We start from the raw sequence: 27,556 nt of genomic DNA, 5'->3' as shown, positions 1-27,556 counted from the left end.
AAACAAGAAAGCAAATCAACTGAATTTTGAAGATGATAAAGGGTTAAGAGACCACTGTTTACTGTTAGCTGCACTTTACCAGAAACCCCTTATTATGTGGAAAACTGATGTTTTCCACATTAGTCCTCAACTAGTACTGTTCAGTCTGCCATTTCCAATCTATTCTTTGTCCTCTTGCCATCTCAAAGATTTTCTTTAAAATGCTCTATTCTTTTTTTACCTCCTGTGAAGTCCAAATTCTGTTTCCTGCAATATCCTTTCCAACGGACAAAAAAGCCCAACAAACCAAAACAAAACCCAAAACCCCAAAACAAAATAAAAAACAAAACCCACAAACAAAAACACTAAACAAACAAACAAACAAAAACACCAAACAAACAAAAACAAAACCCAGATAAGATTAGGTGAGTTACCCTCAGAAAACATCAGCTGAATTTCTAAATTGCATGAATTTTGAACACACTGCCTTTGGTTAGCAACACCCCCCAGAAATGTTGAGAAAACCCTTTGAATCCATTGGAGATGATGGACTCACCATGCCCACAGCAGACAGAGCAGCAGAACACACTACTGGATACAAGGCTGTAAAACTGTGGCAATTCTTGTGAAGTCTAAAGTCAGGCAACAGATACTACACACAGGGTCTTAAAATTCATCATGCAACAACCTTCACACGGAGATGCTGCTCTAAAACACATTTTCCCAGAAAGTATCTCAAGGCCACTGGAGGACAATAAAAGAAAAATGCATATGTTACTTTCCCTGGAATTTGCCCTACTACATTGTACCTCGCTTTCCTTTCCTTATCTGCTTGACTTGTGCTCTCAAATAATGAAGGTGTCTGTATTTAAACACATTTTTAACATCCCTTTAAAACACTGACACCAGAATAAAATTAGCATCTGACCCAGCTGATGAGTGTGGGAATAAGAACTTACTACTAACTTACCACATCAGCTGAGGCTGATGCTGAATTCAGTCAAACCTTTCAGATCTAACACTGAACTGCGAGCTGACAGTGCACTTTGGTTATATTATGTCTCTTGAAATGTTTTTCAGTGATGACTGCATTCTGGAAAGATGTATTCATCTGTTTTTATCTCCTCCTGTAATCCTAACCACACTGTATGGTATATCTTGCACATATTATTCACAGATATGGAATTCTTTGAGCTACTTTAAAATACACCTGTGTATAGGCACAGCTCATTAAGTGACCCAGGACAGTCCACACCTTCACTGTTATCTTTCACCAACTTCCAGGTCATCAAAAACAACTGTGTATTTGCTTCCAAATACCTGAGGACAACATTTAATGACTCCAGATCAGATCTCTGTGGAACTCCTCAGGAACATTCTCTTTGGTAATTGCCTCCCAAAACCTATCAGGGAGTTGATAATTCTTCCTAGTGTTTTACTGAAATTATGCAGTGCTCATTTTCTAATGACAATGTTGTGTAGCTGTACAAGCTAAATGCCTCACAAAATTCTATGGTTAGAGAATTGCCTTGACCAATCAAATTTATAATATTATACCATTTAGTATTTCTTTAGGAAAATGTTCTCAAAGTCATAGACATACTTTAAAGAGTATTAATGACATTCATATTACAGTCATTTTCTTTATATCATCACTAGTAGAATCCCATGTCTCTTTCTCACTATTTAACCCAAAATTAATTTCAAAGTAAACCAGTTCATCATAATCCAATTTAGTCTATTCATCTCCCTTGATGCTGGATAGATACTAATACTTCTGTCACTTTTTGGGTCTTTCACTGATACAGCAATTTGATTAACTTTGGTGATCCAGACTCTGTCAGTCAAGTCTGCTAAACCTTCTGAGTGCATGCCCAGAGCCATGGATGTTTAAAACTATTTCTCACAACAAAATGTTAGTCAGGCTTCTATTTGAGTGACTGAGAAATAACTCATCTTCCCCAAATGATCACCCAGCTTGCACTGAACAGAAGCACAACAGAACATGACTTTCCTTCCCTTGTCATTATTAATAATCTATCATAGCTCAGAAAAGGGCCCATTTAGTTTCCAAGATTTATCATAATCAGAGAGTTATGAGCAGTCTCTCCAATGGCTAAGAGCCTAACAAGATAGATCCCACTCTGGATTGGCTCTCTTTCCCACTCCAGAAACTTGTTTCAATCCCCTCTATCATTTTTCCTGTTCCCCAGCCCATGCCCTTTATCCTGTTGCTTACCAGTTTCTTTTGTACACCTCTACTTGTTACTTTTTTTGGATTTATCATAATTACCACTTATTTTAACTCAGCTATTGAGTTATAGGCACTATAGTGCCTTGCCTATAGTTTGATGCAACTTTGTATAGTTTCCCTACTTAAATCATGAACCCCAGCTTCGGTTCCATCAAGTCCTCAGCTTCTGCATTTACCTCACTTCATTCCAATTTCACTTCTTACATAGCTCCAGACATCTGCACCAGTGACATAAACCCTGGGTTGACATCCTTGGCATGGCAATTGGAACACTGCATAATATTCTAAACTTTATATAAAGTTCATATCAAAGGGAATGGCAGTATCAGTAGTTACACCAATATTTATATGTGCAGTATCTATATCTGTCAGATACATCAGTGATAGCTTTGGTTTTATTACATATCCATCTTAGCAATATATAAACAAAAATATATAGATATAGTGTTTTTATTGTTTATCTTTTGACATGGGTTCCAGTTAGCTCTTCTTTAGGGAAGAGTTACAGATTTGCATGTAAATGTTGTCTAAAGATGTCAGGACTCTGAGTCATCTATTTTCGCTGTTGGAAATAATGTACTAATATATTTATCAATTTTTAAAATACAGCCAATAAATACAACATGTGGTTGGAATACAAATCAGCATTTTCATATAAAATATACAGTACCATGTCTTCAATACAACAGAACCAAACGTAAATGACATTTTTATATTTCCCCACATGATGTTAGTAATAGATTTTATTGGAAAATTTAAATTTTTTTACTGGTACGTGATCAAAATGTGTGAATCAGGACTATTTACACTTGCTTACTTCTCAGCTTGCTTCTTGCCATCCTTTGAGAGAAGCTTAATTTGTCAGGAGTTCAACTTCACAGGAGATGTGGCATATCAGAGATTGCTACCTAAAGTAGATCACTGAGGTCATCTTTTTTCCACTACCTTTACCAAGTCTTTGAAACCATGCTAAAATAAATGAGGGCACAGCTACCACTGGCACAGATGTTACATCCATGTCAGAGGTCAAATGGCTAAGATGCTAGCCTAAAAAAATCACTGAAATATTTGAGTGAGCTCCAGCAACAGAATGTTGGGGACACACCACCACCTTATTTCTCCTTTTCTGATTCTCCTCCCCATCCCATGGGATGTAGGGGAAGGAGTGAACAGCTCTATGCTTCTAAACTGCTGTCTGGGATTAAACCACTACATCCACAAACCACCAGAGAGTACTAGAGACAAAAGCAAAGAAAAATAAAGAAGGTGAATGGCATTTATTATGACCTGTTTTTCTTAGCAAGGCAGGGTGGACTCACACTATCAAAGTTCCTTGGATCTTTACTGACTTCTATAAAGTTTGATCATACAAACACCTAAGGTGCCTGAGCTCTGCTGAATCAGATCTACAGATGTTTCAAGCAACTGGTCTGTGCTATTCTATAAGATCTTTATTCCCCCAAGAAGTACAGAATACCATCCATTTGAAACTGGATCTGAAATCAGCTGTGCCCAGTTCTTCTTGGTACCATCAATGACTGGATAATTTAATTTTACTTAGAGATAGCCAAAGAAAAGCATTCTCTCCAGATATCTCTACAGTCTAAGTGCAAAAAAAAAAAAAAAAAAAAAGAGAAAAAATTTTTTCATAACTCTAAATTATTTTTTCCTAATGAATACATAACTTAGATAATAAATATTCTTAGGTTATGAAAAATTTTCAGTAATTATAAACTACTGCACAAAACTATAATACTATTTAAATAAGTTATTAAATGGAGGAATATGCATAATTATTCTTTTTCACATTAACATGAAACCAAGCCTTGCCTGCTTTAGTTTAATGTCAGTGGCACTGTGCAGTTATCTAATGGGGGGTGTCATCTGAATTTTTCACTCAAATATCAGGATGGGAGTGCAAGGCCTGCCTACATCACAGACACACTGTCCTTTCCCACAAATAAACACATCATGTACTCCTGCCCAAGTGATTGATGCACACTGAAACAAGACTTTGGCCTTCATTTCTTCTGTTGGAGGACTATTTCTATCAGAAGGTTATTACGGTGCTCTCTTAATAATTAGAGACCTTCCTTCAAATACACACCTGAACAGTTTATTTATATTTGTTCCTCTGTCCACCATTCTTCTATGACTTAAATGAAGCTTCCTCCTCCCCCTCTCCCTTCCAATGACAGCCATGATCTCTGTTATCAGGCTTGATTTTGCTAAATAAATCAAATATCTTTTAAATTTCCTCTTTCTTCATTCATTTCACTATCCAATTATATTTCCACACTTTGCCTGTTACTGCCTCAATTCATCTTTCATGAACATAATGACCACAACTGTGACATACTTCTTTTTCTATGCTGGAAAATTTCTACTCTTTTAGCCAAGATCTGGGGATTATTCTTATCATTCTCTCCCCCTCACTGCAGAATATCACACTGGTAGCTCACCTGTAAGTAATACACCCAAAGGAGTAATACTCCTCTCTGTTTGCTAATTCTTACTGTGTGGTATGTGATTCTTTTCTACACTGCTAGCTTTGCACCATCAGCAAACATAATTTAAATAGTCTTGCCTTTTGTGCTAGCATAAAATAATTGGATTCTTGGAGGTTCTAGACCGTGCTGCACAAACAACACCATTTCAGGACTATCTCCCTTCATACCAGCTCAACCTGATGATGCCTCCATATAATTGCCTGCATAACTGCTGGCAATTCCCATTTTCCCAATGTGCTTTCCAAGAACCAACACATGGATTTTTCATTTGTTTGACCTCTTCTCCACTCCTTAATAGGTGGTTTTACTGATTATCATCTTTACATCATTGGACAGCACCAACCATGCAGCTGGCTTAACTTAAACAGGCCTAACAACTGTAGAATAAGATCACCAGTTATTTCAATATACTATTTGCATTCTAGTGCACTGAGTATCTTGCCAGTCTCCTTGAGTTGTTAAAACAATCCTGAAATACTCTTCATTAAGGTAACCCAGAAGAGGAATCTGTTCCTTCACAACCTGTGTCTGCTGTCCTAGAAGCAGCTACTGCATAATAGTGAGGTACAGCACAACATCTCATTCCCAGGAAGGTGAGGGGATTGTCTCTACACAAAGGGCTGAATCAAGAGTGGATTTTTCCATGCTGTCACTGCTGATGAAATGGGGATTTCAATTACAATGCTTAGCACAGATCAACCTGCCCAGGGAAACATATGTTCCAATGCTGCCAAGAGATAGATGCTTAGCACTGCATCTGTCAAACCATCTCCTCTGCTAAGAGTTTATGTGTCAGTCTTGAAAAAGGCTTGCTCTTCTACTACCTTTCCTAATGGAAAGGTGGAAAGTGCAACTTACTTCCTTTCACAAAACATCTTGTTGAACCTCTTGACTCCAAACTGACTGCCTGGTGGGGAAAATCTGCTTTCTAGAGACTTAAAACTGGTGTGACTGTTCTATTGTAATACTACTTCACTGGAATACTGAGGTTAAACAGGGAAACAACAATCATTAGACAAAGTGTTACAAGAGGATTGCTGGGTTTAACTTCTGGGTTTATGGGCAGTTTAAAAATGCACTCAAGACCCAGCAATTTCTTTTGTTTTAGCTGGGATTGCACTATCAGATGTTGATGTCTGCAATAGACTCTGCTGTGATAAAATCACTGTTCTTTCTGTCACAAACATACAAAGAACAAGTTCCACATGAAGATGGATCAAGAGCACATGAATAATTCCAGAAATGTACCCAAAGAGCAGCTTTTTGGACTAACTTTGCTGTAAATGCCAGCAATCAAACCCACCCACTGGTACCAATTGCACATCTCAGTTTTATCTCATCTTAATCAAACCACTAATTATTTTACATAAATCCTAAGGAACATCATAGAATTTTGTTCTTCATATCCCTTTTTTTCCCCAAACATTTAAGTCTGTCTGCACTTATCTAAGTACATTGTGACCACTAAATCACACAATACATCATCTCTTTGTCAGTATCCTAGACAGAGAAGATCCTCTGAGAATATGCTTACAACATAAAGGTCACTCGGAAAGTTGACTAAAGGCATGAATAAAAAATAAAACATTTAGTTAAGCCCTTTGAGGAGACAAGGTTGCCATTATCCTTCACTGTTTAAGCAAATTCTTCAACTGCTTTTCAACACTATTGTTACATCAAACAGTGAGTTTAATGGCAACTCTTGAGTATATATAAAATAAAAGCCAAAATTCAGCTTACTAAAGTTTTAGAAAGTTACACAGTAGTGAGAGACTAAGAATCATTATACACTTGGCAAACTGACCTATTTCCAAACGATGCTGTCACAAGATGATGTGTGCAGTGGGTGTATTTTAGCCAACAAAAGCTAGCAAAATACCAAGAGCTGCTGGATTTCCTGTTAAGAATTAAGAGCCCCTCCACACACATTTTCCAGCACAATATATGGCCCATCTCCTTGTCAGCACAAGTCTTCCTTGAAAAATTAGGGTTGAAAAAAATCACCGGGCACCATTTTTCATGAAAGGTAAGGAAATTAAAGGAAATGAAAGAAGCTACAAAGTAAGATGAGCTGATCTGAGGGTCTCACATGCTTCTGCAGCAAACTACAATTCCAGTTTTATACTTGGTGCATGAGTACCATGTAAAATAGGAGAGTAGAAATGTAAAAGTATGCAAGACAAATGACATTTTATCTTTAGACATAATCATCCCTCATGAGTGTCATCCCTACTTATCAATTAATCACTAGAACATGAATATCCCAAGACAAGGCTAAAAATGGGATGTAATTTTTCACTAAGTACGCTTGAAACAGCCAGTACATTTCACAAAGGAAGAAGTTTGTGATCCATTTGGTAGCTGCTTCCCAAGTGCAACCTCACTGAATGGAGAATGCAACTGAATGGAGATCCCTGACACTGACTGCAGTGATTGCTTGTGCCAGTCATCAGCAGAAACCTCAAGGTTTATTTCCATGACTGCAAGTGAGTGCATTGCCAGGACTTACTGAATTGCTGCTTTCTGGCTAAGTTAACAGCAACCAAGCAAAGAAAGTTCTAGCCATTGCCAACACAAAACGTATTACCATAACCCACTAGTGAAAATGTAGCTTGGTGAGCCTCTGAAACTTGGCACTTGTGACTGTATGAACCTACCCTCACTGTCCTAGCCAGTCTAGACAATGTCCAACTTTCAAAAAAGAAATATCAGTATTTCTAATCAGCTAGCAAAACAACAGGCATAGGGAAACAAATCAATCAATATCTCTGGAGTTCAAAATTCATCTGCCACACAGCTACATAGCTATGGTTTTTGAGAGTCTTCCCCTTCCAGGACCTGAAAGCAAACTTACTGGTCTGATGGTCAGCTGCTGATATATGTTCTATCTTCTCAGTGTTGTGAGATTAACTAAGCAGCATCCTATCCAACCATTCAACTGCACTGCTTTGGCTCATAGTAAAAGTTAAGCTGTCTTGATCTTCGCAGAAGATGTTTTTTTTTAATTTTGGCAGAATGAGTAATAAAATACCCAAATACTCAAAAAACCTGACTTTCCTTTTTTAGATACCCACAGGGAAAAACACTAAGTTCACACATCAACCTTATGTTTTGCTTAATAGGAAAAAGACACACTATCTATTCAAAGGCTCTGAAAGAAAAAGGCAGTTGAAGAAGCTGTATAGCCATTATCCAGAAAAGATAAAAATTCCACCATGAAAAATAAGTTTAATTTCTTCTGAGTGTACAGCTTATCTGCTTTTGTGTACAAGAATGCTACCAGACCTGTTACCTAGACCATGCCACTGCTTTTGAGTTTTAACTCCTAAAACCAAATGCAAGTAGAGGAATGTCTTTAGGACATGGCATCCCAGAAATTCTCAATCATATATTTAGAGGAAACTGGAAATAAAAAAGACAACCTTTTTCCATAGGAAAATCCATGAAGTCTCTTTTCAGCAGGGCAAAGAAAAATCAAGACTCAAAAAAAGATATTACTGGTTTTCTAACAAATTATACTGATACTTTAAATTTATTATTTAAATATAAAATGGTTATATGCTGAAAATCGAAAATTGACACCTAATTATTAACATCTCCATGCGTTTGGTTTTTGTTACTAAACTCTGAAAATTATGGCACATTAATGTAATAGCCCTCTAAGATCAAAGCAGAAACATGAATGAACCACAGAAAGATTACTTGGTTTTGCTTTTTCTGCCTATTAATTACCAGAGTCTGACTCAGGTTTCAATTATTTACTGAGGACAAAATCAAAACTGGCCCATTAGCCACAGCTACACCTAGCAAAGAGTAAGATGACAAATCAATTATGGCTAACTTAGAACAAAGAACAGCTGAGGCAATTGATGAATTACAGAACCTTCTCCTCAATTTTGATTACCCCAGGAAAGTTGCCAGAGCAATTTATCATACACAGAGTTACACATTTAATTTTTTTTAAATATTATAAGTACATAATAACAGCTTCCCCCCCGCCAACCACCTTCCCCAGAAACTGAATATGGGTCAAGCTCTCAAAACTGCACTTCAGTCCTTAAAATTCTGCTGTATCCATGATGCCCAGAGTGGTCCCTGAGAAAAGTGCATGAGGGTCCCTAACCTACACTGCTCAGCAAACAGGAATATAAAAATGACAATTTACAAATGTTACACAACATTATCAAGAAACAGAGATGTGGGCACCCAAAGAACAGTGGGTAGGGATGGTCCAAGGAGACAGGCAGCTGCTTCCCTACAGCATGTCTGTAGTACAGAGTACTACTGCAAGAAGGGTGTTGCAGCCTACTTAAATCTATGAATAAATCTGTCTTGAGAACACGAATTACAGCATAAATATCAGCACCCTTCTGAGACACGCAATTCTTGCAACCACTCTCCCATCTGTGATTCTTTTCACTTAACATTCTGTAAATGAAGAACAATAGCCTACAAAAGCCATTGCTGGGTCATTTAGTTTCATGTAAAAATTTGCATCTCAGTTGCTTAATTGGAATCCCACAACTGTCACTTGTGAATAACCTCCTCTGGTAATTTTATTCAGACAGCAACCATATAAAAGATTGTCAGAAATGCTTCTGAATTATTAAAATACAGTTTTAAAATAAAGGCAAAATGCAAAAACTAACTTTCCAATCCAGGTTGTACTGCTGTTGTGCTACCCACTGCTCTTGATGTGGAGACAGCATCAATATTGTTGCTAGACACTGAAAAATAACTTCCCATCTAAACAATAACACTGAGATCTTTACTTAAAACAAATATTACAATTTAATGGATGATTAAAGACATTATTTCCTAAACCAATGGTCAGCATTTGTACATGGCATCTTGCACTAAAATGGAGGAGCCCAGCACACACATTTACACTGCTGAAGAAAGCACTAGTACTTGTATTTGAATTACTAAGGTTGTAGACTTTAGCAAATTAGTCCAGATCAAACCAATTTTGAAGTCTGGATAGCTCTCAAAATATAACAACCTACATCCAAAAACATTAACAAATATCTACTTCAATCTGCAAAGCCATACTGAACATACTTTGGAAATGAGTACTTCTCAAAAGGCTTGTAATGCTTGTTCTTTCACATCTCTCATGTTACATAACAGCTCTTAGAAATAAACAAAAAATGCAGGACAGTATCAAACAGTCTTTGTGCTTTCCCAACTTGCCTACATGACAGTTACCTTCTTCTTGGCAAAATTCCTTAATATAAATATACAAGCTTGCATATTTGTCCTGAATACCAAGTTACTGCATGTATTATGAAAGATGTGTGCAGCTGGTAACACCCTGCCCAACACTACAGGGAAAAGAACCAAATAACACAGCTACAATATATAATGTAACACTTACTATTTATAGGTCTCTGAACGAATGTATTCAAAAACATGTGATACTCCCAATTGGAACTGATCAGCAATGGGGGTAACCCAGGGATTGTTCTCAGCTTTGAAGACTTGTTTTTGACCAGTGAGATCCAAATTACCTGAAAGAGATTAAACAAAACATCATATGAAAAATATCTGAAACATGAAAAATCTGAAAGCAATACCTTGCTGTGAATATAAAAACCTTTTAATTAATTTCAGAGAGTACAACCATAATAAAAGCAAATATTTCAGTCTTAGCAAAGAGGAATAGAAGGACATAGTTTCCACCATGATGGATGCAGTTCCACTCTGTTTCAGTGCTGTTACACACAGCAAAGCAGGGTGTAGTACTTATTAAATTCGTTTTAAGTGTGACTTGATAATGCACCTGTTCACTATCTCCACTATGATCTGCAGCAATGAAAGGAGAATGATTCTCTGGTAGAAGTCTGCTCTGCTGAAGCTTGGCATTGCAAAGTATTCCTCAATCCCTGCTCCAAGGGCTTTTTGTGTTCCCAGCTCCCAGAGCAGTTGTCTGCCCCAAGATCCCACTCTGATCTGTGGTTAGAGTGACACACACTCACAAAAGCAGACAGACAATGCCACTCTTGTAACGTGGCACTTTTACCTATTCTGTTGACAGAAGATGTGAGACATCTGTCATGGGCTTGGCTCAGGGGTTTTTTTTGTTCATTTTGTAAAAGTTTATCACCCAAGCCCAACAACAGCACATGCTTCACTGAAATTCCTCATGACTATGGATACAAATGGGTAAATTCTGAGAGTGTCTGGCCATTGAAATATTTTATTGTGTTCTTTAAATTAAGAAATCAGTGGCATATTTTCAATTTATTTCTGTGAATTTTACAAGGAAGAGAGGCATACTCTTCCTCCATAAATCAACAATGACTAAACCACAATAGGATAAAATAATCTTTATCTATGGGGAGCAAAACAAAAATATTTACAGGGTTTTGAAGATTGACTGAGCCACACTGCTGGTGAAATCTGAAATCAACCTGACACCACAGCTTTCCAAAATGAAAGGGGCTGTGCAAGTGCAGGCAAGGGGAGCTGATGCAAGCCCTATGCTCACTGCTCACATTGGCTACACATTGTGCATGACAGCTAATCCTTGGCGTATTCCTCTCTGGAAAAGGGGTTAACACAATTAAAGACAGGCCATTATATGGTGTGAAAAGATGCCAAGCATCTCATACCAGCCTATCAGGGAGTCCCCATTACCTTAACAAGCTCATCTGCCAGCTGTCTGGGCTGGTCTGAGCCCGCAGCAGCAGGAGCATCCCCCCAGCACCCGCCACACGCTTCAGCGCCTCGCCTGCTTTATTAAGGGACTCGGCAGCCCTGCTCTAACAAGAATCAGGAAAAGGGATTAAGTACTGTGACAAAGAGGACCTAATAAGCTAGAAAGCAGTGTGCCTAAATGTGTGCTGGCTGAAGGCGTGGGCTGGCGCTCTCTCCATCCAGATCCCAGGCGGAGGCTGCTGGGGAAGCCGGCCGGCGCGGCGATCAGCCGAACCCGCTGACCGGGGTGCTGGGTGCATCACTCAGGGGCTTGCTTTGCAATTGCAGACTGGATTTCCCACTTTATTACTTGCAAAAAATCCTGTGCACTGCTCTCCAAAACTACCAACACTGCAAGCACTCTGTAGGTGGGGCATCAAGCCAGTTAAACTTGGGGAGGCAAGCTTGGCCCCATCACAGGTCAAGTTCAATGCTCCTCATAGGAATAAGACACATGTGCCCAAAATCTCAATATTTGGAGTCTCGGCTGAATCCCCTTGTCCCAAGCTGTGTCAGAAATTTACCATCCAGGGAAGCCTGCTGCATGTTTCCATTCCCACAGTACAGTGTGCCCACTTTCATTACGAATACCACATGGCCCATTTAAATGTAATTAATTGTAATAATTACTACTCTACCAGAATCTTACAGCAAAACCAAGACCGCTCAAGCAGAATAACCCATAGGCCCCCATGAAAATATAATAGCTTTATTTTTTTCTGTCTTCTCTTCTTTCCTAAAACACACTGAAGGCAAGCATTTCTTTTCACCTTCAGAGGTAAGCAGAGACCCTAATTAATCTAATTACAGAGGAAACTGGGGCGCACAAAAATTCAGCATCCACACCACAGCCTACCCATCCCTGCCCAGGAACGTCCTTCTAGGAGCCTTGCCAGCAGCAGCTGGCCTGGCAGCCCATCCCACCGGCCACCTAGAGCTGCAGTGAGAGCCTAGGGATTAAAAGTGAAGAATTTAATCAAGTGTGGTAGTGAGAAAAGGAACAACTTGTATTTCCTTGTGGCAAGCACCAGGCTCTCTGCAAGCAAGTGAAGGAGGGCTGCCCTATAGAAGACAGGAAGGACAGGGCAACCAGTGCTTTAAAAACTTCCCTGTTGGATACCAAAATTTCCATCTGGAAATGAAGGACAGAAATGGGCAAAAAAATAAGAAGGATAAGAAATTACAGGGAGATTGTCCCACCTCATCAGAACTAAGTAAGAAATGAAGTCTAACCCTCCTGACATGAGGCAAGCCATTTGAGCACAAAGGAGCCATATAACTAAAAATGAGAAGTTTCTCCTGCATCACTGTACAGAGCTTAGAGCCATATCCTGGCATCCTTTACATGCTAACAGCTAAAAAATCCATGAATCCAAGGGTGTACATCCAGGAGTCCCAAGCAGCAGGCCAAAGTCTCAGTAACATCTCAGCAGTAGTATGTGCTGGGGCAGCCAAACACACAGGAGCACTGCATGGACCCTTCTGCTGCAGTGCACAGGACAAATCCAGCAGTGTGGAAGAGATGATCACACTTGCCTGAAGCAACGGCTCTGGCACCAGCTCAACCCAGGAGTGCTGAGCAACTGGACACTACACACACATGTCCCTATTCCCCAACCCCAAAAGCCTCCTTGCCCAGGTGATTTTTTTATGGCAGCACCATGTTAGAAAAGTCTGTTATTCCACACCTGCAGCACTAGAGCCAGGGAAAAAGCCACGGCAGATGCACCTAGATGCATCTAACAGCAGCATCAGCAGAACTCTGTCTCCAGGGCTTTCAGAAATTTATATATTGTTCTGCTACATAGATCACATCAAATCCCTCAGACACTTTTAGCAAGCAAAATACAGAATGACCTCTAGTAACACACCAGCACTGAAGATTCAATCACAAAATATATTAGGATAGGAGACTGCATTGGTCATTGATGTTTTGTTCTTTCCATGCACATCTATCTATCAAAAAATACTTGCAATTTCTGTAATTTGGCATAATCATTTCACTAAAATTTCACTAAAACTGTATTTCTTCATTATGGACTTAAAAGTTCTTGTTATTTTGTGATACTGAAAAAGATCAGCTCTACCAAAAGGCATCACAGCCATACACATCTGGTAAGCAAGGAGGAACACATCTTCAAGGGTAGTTAGCACAGTCCCTTTCCTAGGGCTCAGAAATGTTATTCCAATTATTTTTGAGTGCTTCTAAAATTATTCTAATAAATCATTGAAACTATACATCCCAGAACCCAGGTTTAACATGCTAAAAGAACCTTCTTTAATCCAACTGGTACTTTTTTCACTCTATCTTGAGTAAATACAGATTTCTAAGTAGGAAGACTGCAGAGCAGTCACTGCTGCTACTAGCAAGTGGACACTGAAAGGAGAACAGAATCTGGAAAAGGGAAGAGCAGAGATCTAACAGCTGACTGCTGTGGACAACCTGAACAGAATGATCAAATGCCTTCTAGGAGAAGCCATCTGTGTGGTCTTAGAAATGCCTGATCTTGGCATTTTTATTTCTGTCTCAGCACTCATTGTATCTAAAGATGATCTTGAACCCTTAAGTTTGATTGGATCCCTGTGATTTAACTTCTTTACCTCACCTCAAAAGCAAATTGCTCCTAATGCTCAACTACTAAGCTGTGCAGACCTGAAAACTGCCCAAACTTGTTAGCTTCAGTAAACAGATCTACACCAAAACCCTTGAAAATTCAAGTGCAAAATCAAAGTCTGCATATTTTTACTTGTAATGTGTTCTAACTTAGGTCATCCATTAAAAAAAATAGCACTTGCCACTTCCTAAACTCAGAGCAGAAGGGCCACCTCATGTGACAATGGACATAGCTCATCCTGAGAGAGATTTCAAGGATAAGAAGGCAGCTATGCTTTCCTGTCTCAATAGATCTATCTTGCACTTGAACTAAAATTTGATCATTAATGTTTCTTGTTATTTTCCTGCAGTGTTGTTGAAATAGAAGTGGTTTGTGTGAACATTTATGTTTTGCTCAAATGCCTCCAAAGGTCAGAAAAGAGCTCATAACAGAAAATCAAATGCTGCCTCCCACAGCTATGTTTGCAGAGAGTGTCAGAGGCAGTAATACTACAACCCAACACTTTGGCCAAGCTTGCCTTCAGACCTCCCAGGCTACTCCTGTCCATTAGACCTAGCCTGCAAGCACATATACAGCTACAAGCCCCTCATCCTCTTGTGGTGTATGATATACAAAGTGTGCAATATTTATCCAACAGATGTATATTGGAGGTACAATAAGGTATGACTAGTGTACATAGGAATTACTTCAATACATACAAAAAGAAACAGAATGAACACAAACCTGGCTTGTCCTTTTCACTTGCATGCCCCCTGGCAGCCCTTTAAGTACTTTCAAAAATTAAAAGGTGAAATTAAGTAATTAAATAACTCTGACATTTGAGAATTGAACATTGGCATTCAGCATAAGAAACATGATTCTAGCTGTAAAATGCCAGATCAACGCTCCGTTGTAATAGTTTAAATTCATCCCCAGTGCACCTTCATTAAAATCAATGGATATAATTTTTAGTCTGTACACTGTTGAGTACCACACCTGTGTCCCATTGATAGTCTGACTCACCTCCCAGCCTACAGTCTGCTTCCCTGACCTCAAGGACTGTCCTCAAGCTGCAACACATCCCTTTTAGTGATTCCTCTTAAGGCTGCAATTCAAACATTTTTTCCCTTTACAACACAAAGGTCTTACTCTCTGTCGTATATGTAACAGGAGGAACAAAATTAGTTTTAGTAATTTATTTAGATATAAATACCTTTGGATCCTGTTTTATTAAATGCTAAGTAAGGGATCAATCTCCTGCACTAAATTTAAACTTAGACTGTATGTAAAAATATGTCTGTTCTGGCCTGTTTTAGATTTGCTTTACACTACAGGGCTTATAATTTTTATTACTTTTGTGGCATTTGCTTTGTCTCAATAGAGAGAGAGATTGCCTTAAGTGTGGGGGTGGAAGAAATATAACGACTATTATGTCATAAAAAGGATATCAAAGCAATTAATTGTGAATGTCTTAATACCTGTGTAAAAAACTGAAAATATATACTCATTTCTATGCCACAAAGAATTATCAAAAGCCTATTATTTTTACCCTAATCTTAAGCACATGTAAGGCTGTACACCAGTAACTCATACCAATCTTATAAACAAGTAAGATCATCTCTGCTTTGAAGACACAGCATTTTTGAAGGATTAGTAACAGAAGACAGTAGATTTAAACAGTATTTATAAAGGAGCAGTAAGACAACCAAAAGCAAAGTCTTCCTGTATACCTAAGTGCAGTGTGACTCAATCTCTTTGGATCCAGCAGAAATAGTCACAGAAATATTCAGTTTGATAAACAAATCTACATCTCCATAACACGTCAAAAATACAAATTTGCTTACTGATGAGTTCATATGCACTAACAGAGAACAACTAAGTTCAGTAAATCTAAACCTAGACTGAAATTCTCCAAAAGATCAAACCCAGCAACACTTCTGCCCTCTCACCCCTGCATCCTTATACTGAAAAAGACCTAACAGTATCACTTCAAGTCACCAGCACCTCAGAAAACCCTGAAATAGCATTTGTGGGGGTTCTACATGATACAGGAAAAGGTTCAAGTCTCAGATAACAAGAAATTAGATTCAGCAAATAAACGAGGTAATCCAGAGCATCCATCACACAGAAGCAAGCTGCAATCTTTCCCTGGCCCCTTTCCTAACCACAGATGGGAAAGCCTGCAATCTCCCCTAGAGTGTTAGACAGGAAGCACCAGGGTAAGAGAAGGCTGAGGGAGCAATCTGAAAGTCAAACACTGAGGCCTAAGTCCATCCTCAGTTTTACAATTACTTTCAGGGAGTTAAAACACGTTTTGCAACATCACATTATTCTTATAACTTCTCAGATGTATGTGATGATTTCCAATAATGAGATGAGACCCCAACTCCAGCACTGACCTGAATACATACAACAGTAGATCTGTGTCAGTTCAATAAATGCAGAGCTTACAAACACATTTCAAACAGAAAAACATCTGGTTTGAAAAACACCAGTAGACAGAGACTCTGCCAGTTGGGTCTTGTCCTACTGGTTCATCACTGTCAAAATACATTCTTTACTTCCATGCTCTTATGGAGTGAGTGAGGATCAGCAGTCAAGTGTTCTCTCACTTTACTTTGATAGGTTCAATAGTCTGATGATGCTGTGATCCCATAGTAGCTACTCCATTTGCTTCAACTCTTAGCAAGAGCAACTTAGGTGAAATAAATCAAGTAAAAGCAGACCAACTAAATCTTGAATTCTTTACACTTGATGTAAATGTGAAGTGTTACAGGACAAAATGGTATTGCCTCAGCAACAGCTATTACAATTGTATGGAAGGAGAATTTTACCTTCCAGCACGTTTCATAACAGAGAGTTTAAAACAGAGTGAATGCAGCCCTGAGATGTTTATACAAAATTCCAGCATCAAAGCAAAGGTCAGCCAAAATCTTTATACCAAAGTATAATGAAAAGTCTGAGAGTTCAGAATGTGTCAGGACTGAAGATGAAGCCTGGGAAAGAGGAGAGGATGGATGAAATGCTGAACTACTACCTTAAACCACACTTCATGTATTAAATACAGACAGATTAACCTGCCTGGGCAAATCAACAGCCTGACCTTGCTGGGCAAACTCATATTTCCATATTTAGTGACAGGAGGAGAGGTTAGCTCTCCAGGAACAAAGGGGAGAGCCCTGGAAACTTCTACCATCACAATACACAACAAACCAGACCTTACTAGGACAACTAGTAGAAAGAGTAAATAATAACATTCACATATGAAAGCCATAAAACAGGAATTTATTTAATGCAGCACACCAGGTACTCCTCACCTAACAACACTCTGCTAATGGCTTGTACTACCCCATGACAAATCAGGCTGTTTCAACACCTGAAGTCCAGCACACACAGCTCTCAGATACCAGGGCAACCAGCCCAGCTGGTGCATGGTCCTGGAGCTAAGAGGAAAGGCAGAAGAAAGAACACTTGAATAAAAATCCAAGAAATTACTTCAAAATGTACTTTCAAAACGTATTTGCAAAAATAAATTCTAAAATTATTTATTTATTACTTAAAGCTTGATTAAATTAATTTCTCCCACATTCCTCATGAAAGAGCAAGACCATTTACTAGAAGACCTACAAGTACTGCTAAGTTTCACTGATTTCTTTTTCTTTGAAAGGTGACATGTTGTGCTGGAAATACCATTTCCTCAACTGCTCTGTGTAACAAATGTCCAGTGCTGACTGGGATCCCAAGGGGCAGACCAAGAATCACTGTGTTCCCAGTGAAGAAACCCAAGAAACACACTAGCAGCAGATGGCTTTTGGAACAAAGGAAATTAACGTGATGTCAAAGCAGTTTAACATCAAAGACACTTTAATGGCACAGGAAGTATTACAGGCTTAGAGGATCAGCATCCCAATTTATTTTGAAATATATTGCACATTTTTTCCAGCATCAGAAACTCCCCTGAGATTCTCAATTACATGGGAATTCAACAGAGCATTCACTCTTTGAAGGGTCCCTATCAGACCAAAATCTAGTTAATTTTTAAAAAATGACTTCAAAAAGCACTCACTGTATTGCTTTTGCCCTGCACCTTTGAAACTTCCATTCAAACACAGGTTGCCAAGTACTCAGAAGAGCGAAACCACTTTTAAGTACTATGAAATGCATAAAATGAATCAAATATAACAACAAATTTGATCATATTGGCTCTAATTACAGCACTCTTACCTACTACAGCTCTGACACAACAGATGAAGTATCAGCTAACGGAAACATCATTATTATGTTGATGGTACTTATAATCAGAGTACAGTCAACATGAGGAGAACCCCCCCACACAATGTAGTCATCTGAGAAGTGACTGGAAAACTTGCATATTTTAAAAACTAATGCAAGATCAAATCTGAATCTTGGAGAGCTTGGCAAGAATTACAGCAGTGTCCATCAAGTACTTTGAATTCAGACTGGTTTCTAACTATATAACATGTGGTGGGGTGTAGGGTAGATTGGTTTTGGCTCTTTTTTTCCTTTTTTTTTTTAGCTTAAACCTTAAATGAGAAACACAATTAGAATATGAACAGATTTTCAGAGAAGCTTTTTTTTATATAAATAATCTCTCCATAACTTATCTTGTTACATACATGTTTGTTATTGCTGTCCAAAGAGCCCCAGAGTTCAGCCTTCCAACAAGCACCAATGAATGACCTGTACTGCAGGTGTGAGCAGCACTGTGTTGTGACACAGGCAGGGTGCAGTGACAGTTTATATAAAAATAAAAAAAAGGTTTGGCATTTACATCAACTAGTGGAAAGTTTCCAACATTTGGAAAAGAAATATCTTTTGTAAAGTAAGTGATTCTTATGTTTGCCCATGCCTGTTATAATTACCTAAGTAAACGGCTATTGTTGATGAATATTTACTTGAACAAACAACTGCACCTACTACTTTGCATAATATAATATTAATTCACAAATTCTAGAGTCATTTCAAAAGCCAAAATTTTAAAAGGTCTTCCTGTGATGGAAATATTGAGGCTTTTGGCACAATTCCTTGAACTTTGTATTTAAAGCCAATCCTTTAGGACAGAAGGTAATTTAGCTGTTCAAAACTAAAAATTTATGAAATAATTACTTGGCTATTCTGCTACACAAATTAAAACTAGAAAATGCTTCATGCTCCTTAAAAAAGAACATGGCTACTTACCCCATCAAGATTTTTTTTTTCTTACAAGGCTTGAATTATCATCTTTTCCAGTATGGACTAACTTTATGTTTTTGATAATCTCTCTTTACCTGAGGAAATTATTTGATAAACCAGAACAGTATTGAACAGCAACTTACAAGCCATTGATGTCAAATTCAATTTTGAAAAAGAAGGATGATAATTTGGAACGTATTCTTAGAAATCACTGCTCTTCCACATGCATAAACATGACCAAACTACATGTGGGCACACATGTTAGCAGCAGGGTGCTGCACACAGGCAACATTAGAATCTGGGCTTTAAAAATCATACCGTTTGTTTTCAGACCAAAAATGCAAACACAGACATGCTAGTTACATTTGCTGGGTGGTTATTTGGCTACATCCTTGTGAGTACTCTGCACCATACTCTTAAATTCCTGATTCTCCTGAGAAAATCTTTCATGGGCCACATGGGTCCACCCAGATGAATAAACAATGAACTCAAAACACCATCACTGATGTGACTAATTGTGTCTTCCATTTTATACGGTTCTTGTTTCTAGTCTACTTTCTTTCCAAACCATTCTCATTGTTAAATGGTCAGAACACACAAAGTGACAGATTTAGTGCCTCCTTGGCAATTTATATAACTCACTGCAACTCTGTTGTTGCAGTGAATCATGATTTATTTGTCTCGCAATGCAGCACATAACCTTTTAAATGCTAGGGAAAAAAATGCCAGCACCTCTTTAAAGTTTATATATGACTGCCCACCACCATTTCTCATGAATGGGGTTTTGAGAGACAAATGATAAAAACAAGCTGCAAATTCCACCCACCTATTCCCAGCCATTTCCTCTGTTCATCACTCACATGTACTGTATTTACAGAAAAGCACCTCACCCAGGGATCACGCTTTCAGTCCTTTCACTTCCTTCTGGGCAGGAATATTTTTCTTAAACTAGCAGCAGGTATTCTGTGCTAAACACAACGGAGGATAACAGTGATCTCCTGCAGTCCAGTACTGGTGCCATGCTCAATCACAGCAGGTGACATTACAGGCTGACTGTTGGGGGTTTTTTATTGGTATCTCCATTCCAAAGCTGTGACCCTGAGGCCTGTCTGTGGCCTTTTTCATACCTTATTCTTCATTCCTGCTTCTGCACTTATTTACATTACCTTTAAAAAACAGTTTAATGTAACACATACATCCTTCTCATCACTCAATTGTGCCCATCTCCATGGTAAATGAACATCCAATGACTCACTGCTGTCCACCAGTGTCTGAACTAAGCCAGTCAAAAGCCTTCAGCACCTTTAATTATGAAAGTGATAATGAGAGAGAAAAGATTGTTTACTTTTAATGGAACAGCAGCAGCTCCAATTAATGCAAATAGGACCAGCTCACTGAAAAGCTATTTATCTGACACGTACACCAAAAAGTATTTGGATAGTTCTGAGTACATTATAATTCAATTTTAAAAATTTAGGAGGGAGAACTCGGACAGCAGACAAAGTTCATTCTCCCTCAGATGGTGACTATGGAATTAGCAGTCTATGCAGTAGGTTGTAACCCTCTCATGCCACCTTTCACTGCCAAGCTTTAAAATTGTCTGCAAAGGGGTGCTTCTCTAAAGTGCCCAGGTTAACAAAACAGGGCTGCAGAGATACATTCTTGCCTATGGCCTGCTCTTTGATCTCAAACAAACCTTCCAAACCCTGGCCTGGTGCTCCATTCCCTATGCATTCACCTAAATGCTTAATAAACAAGCACAACATTGTTTTTCACAATAAATATGCCTGAAAATTGCACAAATTACAAATCTAGACTTCAGTGTAATGTTCTCTGTAAATACATGCCAAAATCTGTTTTAAAAATTTGAGATGATTCTAGAATTATCCATAGCATAGATCACAACAGAAATTATGGCAACTGATCACAAATGAGGATCTTGAGTAACACCATAAAATGAAACATCAAGCAATTAATAGATGAAAAGAAGAGTAGAATTTACAAAACATCTTTTGAGTAATAAATAACAGAGGTAACAAGGACTTAGCTGTGTCAGTTGGACCTTACCTTTACCAACTGGGGCAAAATTACAAGTCCTTTTTTTACCAGATTATGATACTGTTCTAAAATGCAAGGAAATGCTTAAAGGAAAAAATTTCTCTTGGTCATTCTGAATTTTTCAGGTGAATACAAGACAACTATTGAGAGTTTTGTTTCAAACATCTCCATTTGGGATGGATTTTGATAGTAAAACCATTTAATGGGGATTTGTTGCTATGCTTGTAAAGCAGCAGCATGTTTAGAATATTTAATCAGCCAAAGAAGGTGGTTAGATTCAGTGCACCACTCATCTTCCACTTTCTGAAAAAACCACAAAAGCTATAATTTAGGAAGCTACAGAAAAGTACATTTGCAGACACTATATGCTTCTGAAATATTGTTGCCTGTGAGAGAACTGATAAATAAATATGACTTTGACCAAAACCTAAAGAAAGAATACCCATATCAAGACACAAACATCTGAAATTGAAGGAAACAGAGCAACTTTCGTTCGCTAATGGTGTGGGGAAAAGTCAAAAAACCCCGTAGTGGGCAAACAAACAGGAGTCAAAGCAAATACCTTCCCCAATTCACAGAAGAAAAGCATGTTACTCTATAAAACAAAAAGCATTCATTGCAGACTGCCACATTAAAGTACACAGGGTCAATGGGTCAAAGCGAGTTCTTATGGAAACAAGTAATTTTACTTTATCATGCTAATTTCTGTTCCTATCCTTCTGAGTTTTGGGAACTATTATGTGAAAGGTACCAATAGAAACAAAGGAGCTTCCCCATGTGAAAGACCACAATAACAAGAAGCAAGGAATAGACCATGTGTAATAGGTGTTTCAAAAACAGGTAATTGACACAACGACATTATTCTCAATGAAAATATTTTTAAAAATTTTAAGATCAGAAACCAGTTTCTGGCTTGGGGCAAACAGGAACCATGCCCCTCACATAAAATGGAGTACTGCAATGCAAATTCAGCAAAATCAATACTTAAGTTTCAAAGAAGAACTCTTACTTCATAGGTTAAAAGAAGTCACCTGCAACTGTATTCAAATGTACAGTATCACAAAGTCAAATTACACCACCCAGCTCCACTGCTTTAAGTTAAAGAGCTGTCAGCTCCCTAAGAAAGGTATGTTATCAAACTGAAAAACAAAAAAATCCTCTCATTTAGCTACATTTCACTCTAGTTGATCAAACTTCCACTTTGTACAGGCACATAAGAAGCCACTTATGCTATTGTAATTTTTGTTTAATATAATTCTGGCTAATCTAAATAGTGTTCTCAAAACTGAGTGAGAGATAAGAATGGGTTTTCTGACCCAGTATTTATGATACATTATATAAAGTAATGTATTTGCTTTGTATGCAAATGTATTGCAAAAAAATTGGCAATCTAGTATACTAATACACAAGAAAAATGCAACATGTAATAAAACAATAAAACAAAACACACATCATCTTCTGGCTTTTCCTGCTTATCAAAGAGGAGGGAAAAAGTGAGGTATTCTCAGGGAAAAGTAGCTATGAGCATATATAATGACTAAAGCATAATCATTTCAGAGAAAATACAGTTCATCATCATCATTATTAATCAAATAAATAAATGATCATCCATAATCTTACCTAGTTCTGGGGGCAGCACAGTAAGACGATTTCCCTGGATATGCAGTTCCTTAAGCTGGGTGAGCTCACCAATTTCTTTAGGCAGTGATATCAGGTCATTGTCTCTCAGACTCAGCTAAGAGCAAATATAAATTCAGTTAGAACGATTTTCAGTTACCATAAAGCAGCCCAAAAGAGAATGCTACTCCCTCTACCCCCAGCTTTCTCCTGAATGCTCAATTCTTCCAATTTATTTACAAGTGTCTTCTGGTAAACAAGAAACAGTTCCAGGTGTAGTGGTCTATTCCTGCAAACCTACCCTACTACTCCTCAAATTGACTGGATTCTATTCCTACAAGTGTTGCAAAAGTGAATTGATTTTCCAAGAATTTAGATAAATTACTTACTATCTGCAACTTTGTGAGCTTCCCAATATCTGGCGGCAGGATTTCAAAATCGTTGTCACTTAGATAGAGTGCACGAAGGGTGGCTGCAAATTAAATAGCAATATATAAACAGGGTGGCATATAACCCAACCATTTGAGGTCTAATCAATAAAAAGGAGTCAGGTTTGATTAATAACCCTGACTTGGTGAAAAGCCTTTGACATACCCAGGGCTCAGAATAATAACAAGCAGGTCAAACTTAGATTTACTGGCTTATTATATTGTTGGTGAGTTCAGGAAAATATCTATATTCAAAAGGACTAGCACAATTAACAATTTCTGCAACAGTAGACTCTGGCAGATTCTGGCAAATAGCCTGAATGCTCAGATATGAGAATGCAGTCATTATTCTTTATTACCCCCGATTCTTATTTATTACATCAATTTGCATCCTAAACAAACATTTTAAAACAGTTCTGAGTATTTCCGACAAATATACAACTATGTTAAACTCTATAGAAACCACACTGGGAAAGAGATCTGAAATGAAATACAGAAGATTCAAACACTCTAATTTGTAGTTTCCATGTGAAGTCTCAATGAAATTCAAGAAAAGATGACCCAGCACAACTCTGCAGCTTGCTGTTGTTGAACAAGCATACATGACAGTTGGGAAAAGGAATTAAAATGGAGACTCACAAAGAACTGTCAGGTGCAGCAGGAGAGAAGGTGGTCAGATCAGCAAAACCTCTCCTTCCCACTAGAGGAGATCCCATTTGTCTTACGTAGTTCACTCCTCCTCTTCTCATTTCACTAAACGTGACCATTTTTAATAATGCTGACTTAAAGATTTGCCTGTGTCAGGTTACAATCACAGCATCCCTCAGAGAGCAGCACTCCTCTCCCCTCACCTGTCACTTTGCTGAATGCACTGATCCTGAAGCCACTTCAACATAGTACACAGAAAAGCACTATCACTGAAATCCAGAAAGTACCAGAATTCAAGTTGCTTAGGCAACCATAATGCAGCCCTTTTGCACATATGCATTACAATACCTTTCTGTCAACTCTCTGGGTATATATTTTTAACATATGCAAAGGTCAGCTTAGCACTACCATTCCTCTGCCAAGCTTTGTAACCTTAGCATATGTTTTAACATACTGGACACCTCAACACCCACATGCTGTTAAAACTATTTTAGTAATGAACCATCAAGAATACATTTGTTTTCAGATTCAACACACAACAGTTGTGTTGCAGAACAGTTTATTTTCCCCTGAGACTTGCAACCCTCCATGACGTTTTAACTGAGTATGGGACTCAAGGAAGTATTACTCACAAGAAAACTAATATACCATTACAAAGCAAGTCTTCTGGTGTCCAAAGGTGTCAGGTGACAGTACATCAGTGATAAATATTGCTGTGCTATGTAGAAATATTCAAGACATGTTAAAAGAAAAACATAAATATTGGGAAAAAAATCTGTTGTATTTTGGTCTGCATTAAATACATTTCAACCACAGCAAGCAAAGCACCATATCCAGAAGAGTAGAGTTTTTAGGAAAGTGTCTTACTCAGATAGAAGAAGTTTCCTGGTAGGGAATTTTCATTTAAGTTGTTGTAAGTCAAGTCAAGAACTTCTAGGGCTGGTAAAGAGCCAAATCCCCTTGGCAAGGTGTTTAACCTGTTCATGCTGTAAATAAAGAGAAAAAAGAATATGGCATCAGTATTCACTCCACCTAACAGGAATAGTACAGGTCACAAGGGTTTTATTTGGTTTTTTCCTTTTTTTTCCATAAAAAAAATGTAATCTATGCCAAGATTTCCTCTTGTTTTGAAAAGGGTCTGATGCTCCAAGATAACTAAGCAAGTCTTTTTCAATGCAGACCCCTCATTCCAATAAATATACTCAAAACTTATGCACTATCAAGGAATTCTTTCTGTTATGTCAATCAGCAACCACAGCTGAAACATAAAGCACAAAGGAGAGAGGTGTCACGACACCACGCTCAGCTTTAACAGTATTTGTGCAGAAAGCTGGTCCTTGGAAGGTTACTTCCAGCTAAACTACAAATTACCCTTTTGCACATCATCTTGACCATTTTTCATTCTGCCATGTAGTTCTTCACCATGATACCAAATACAAAGGGGAATGCCTCAAGTGCACAATATTTATGTTCATTGATAACTGCTGCTCAAACCTCTTAAGTACAGCAAATCTGTATCACTACAGAACTATTGATGCACATGGAGCATGAAGTAAATACAATGACAGCCCTGAGACTGATAAAGCCTAATCTAAATATAGCTCAATCAGCCAGTCTTAAGAGGGGTTAGGACAGCAGTTCCCACTGGCAACAGCCAGAACAACATGAGGACATATAATGAAAGAAGGAGACTTCTCTGATAACCTGGAGCAGACAAGGTAGAGAAAATGGTAACTTCTCTCTGACCTCAGAGATTCAATGGGTGAATCCAGATAATCACTAGAGCTGCAGCAACAATGAAGGCAGGCACATGGCTGGAGAACCAGGCACAGAACCTTACTGTCTGTGCATGGCAGTTTATCATATGAATACCAGCTTCTTATTCATACAGTCCCTACTGCATGTACAGTAAATATATACCTGGTGTGTATGGATCTTGCTTCAGGTGTCAGCCAGGTTTGAAAGCAGAACAGAGAAGAGAGGCATCTTCACAAGAAGCCTGTACAGGTAGCTACTGTCAAGAATAGGATTTTATTCTTATAAGAAGACTGGAAACAAACGTGACCTTTCAGATGTTGTCTCTAAGCATACTCTGAATTTGATTCTGTTTTGATGCCAAAGTGATAAACAACAGTCACAACTGAAAAGAAGATGTTACGTGACTGTATGAATATTTGACACTTAAAACTATAAAAACTCTAGTCAAAGTACTGACAAATTATGCAACCAAAAATAAGAAAGACCGTATAACTGTGGGATACTGGTGAAAGCAGGAAAAAAGCAGCCTTGTATTTTCTCAGGCTGCTCAAGGAAAGCAGGAGAGAAAGAATTGTAACAATAGTTAAGCACCTGCTGGATGCGTGAGAGACGTGATGTTTTGGTGAAAGCATGTTTACCAGGAGTGACACCTTCCTTGCACCAATGAAATTACTTGTCCTTGCTACCATGATCTACTCTTTGAAAGTATAGTTTTTTTCTTTAATAAAGGACTTTTTGTTTCTCTTCTGCATGAAGGAAGTATTGTTGCTACATCCTTTGTGACGCTCTCCTATCCTGATAGCAACATATACCCAACCATGTGATTAAAGACAGGAGAAGCACATATACTATTCCTTTCACAAACTCAGAAAATAACCTCACCTTCCTTGCCTGTTTTGCATAAGCCAGCCCCAACAAAACAAGAACTTGTAGAGATCAGATCTCTGTAGCTAAATCTCCATGAAATCCTTCTTCCTCCTCATCCACAGCACGAACTCCCATCATGGGGACAGAACTCATATTGCTGCTGTAGTATCAGCAATTAAAACACAGAAAGGCATCCTCTGCTATTGCTACTGCAGAATTGTCACTGTTTTAAAAACTGGTCTTTATATAAAACAGGACTAAAGAAAGCAGCTCGTTTTCTGCTAGTGAAAAGGGTTTTTTACCAAGCTGCCCTAATGGCCTTCCCTTTTGCAAGCAAGGAAGAGGGAGAGAAAGAACGTTCTCCCTACTGACAAGAGGCAGAATGGTATCTATTCTTTGGCAGGGACAGAGAACCAGCTCAAAGTTGCTGCCCAGCACTATTCATCCCTGCAGAAGTTCAAACACTGAGCTTGTGCCTCATCTACTTTCCAAATGTTACATTTTAAGCTTTCTCTGCAGCAGTACACCTTCCATCTTTCCACACCACTTGACCCTTCCATGCCAAAACCCTCCCAAAAATAACCTCTGCTCTTATTCAAGGTTCCTCTCTCCCCTAGGGGGCTCTTCTGAAGCCCTGCAACACATGCTCTGAAGATGACGAGGGTTTCTGGGCTATCTCCTGAAAAACCTACTAGAGCAAAAAGTTTCCTCATCATTGACTCCAAGGGTGTCCAAAGCAGAATGCATTTTGCAAAGCTAACACTGGGTGGTAAATCCTGTGCCTAGAAGACCATGTGTATCAAGGGGATTAAGAAGGAAGAATATTTAATCTCTAAGATTTTAGGCCACTTGATACATGAGGGCAGCAAATGTGGTTCCAGACCTAAATGTCTGTTGTTCCAAATACCAAGTGGTCTTCTGTAGGACTTTTTTTTTCATTAATGCAGACTA

The 27,556-nt window shown here is 38.4% G+C and overlaps 1 protein-coding gene across 9 annotated transcripts in view; it reads right to left on the bottom strand.

Annotated features, from left to right (window-relative positions):
- Positions 1 to 27,556, bottom strand: part of RSU1 (Ras suppressor protein 1) — a 91,860-nt gene that overhangs the window by 41,472 nt on the left and 22,832 nt on the right. For 8 of the 9 annotated variants that reach the window (XM_079302432.1, XM_079302431.1, XM_079302430.1 and 5 more), the window contains exons 5-8: positions 24,848 to 24,966; positions 23,294 to 23,376; positions 22,908 to 23,022; positions 10,121 to 10,253 (exon numbers count right to left, since the gene is read on the bottom strand). In XM_079302432.1, the coding sequence (XP_079158558.1) occupies positions 10,121 to 10,253; positions 22,908 to 23,022; positions 23,294 to 23,376; positions 24,848 to 24,966 (450 nt within the window). Of the gene's footprint in view, positions 1 to 3,122; positions 3,142 to 10,120; positions 10,254 to 22,907; positions 23,023 to 23,293; positions 23,377 to 24,847; positions 24,967 to 27,556 lie in introns of those variants that run through there. The other variant, XM_079302433.1, reaches the window with a different exon arrangement.

This window comes from Erithacus rubecula, assembly GCF_903797595.1.
Source record: "Erithacus rubecula genome assembly, chromosome: 3".
Taxonomy (NCBI): Eukaryota; Metazoa; Chordata; class Aves; order Passeriformes; family Muscicapidae; genus Erithacus; species Erithacus rubecula.
The sequence above is the reverse complement of the archived record's forward strand: the minus strand, read 5'-3'. Positions and strand labels throughout refer to the sequence as shown.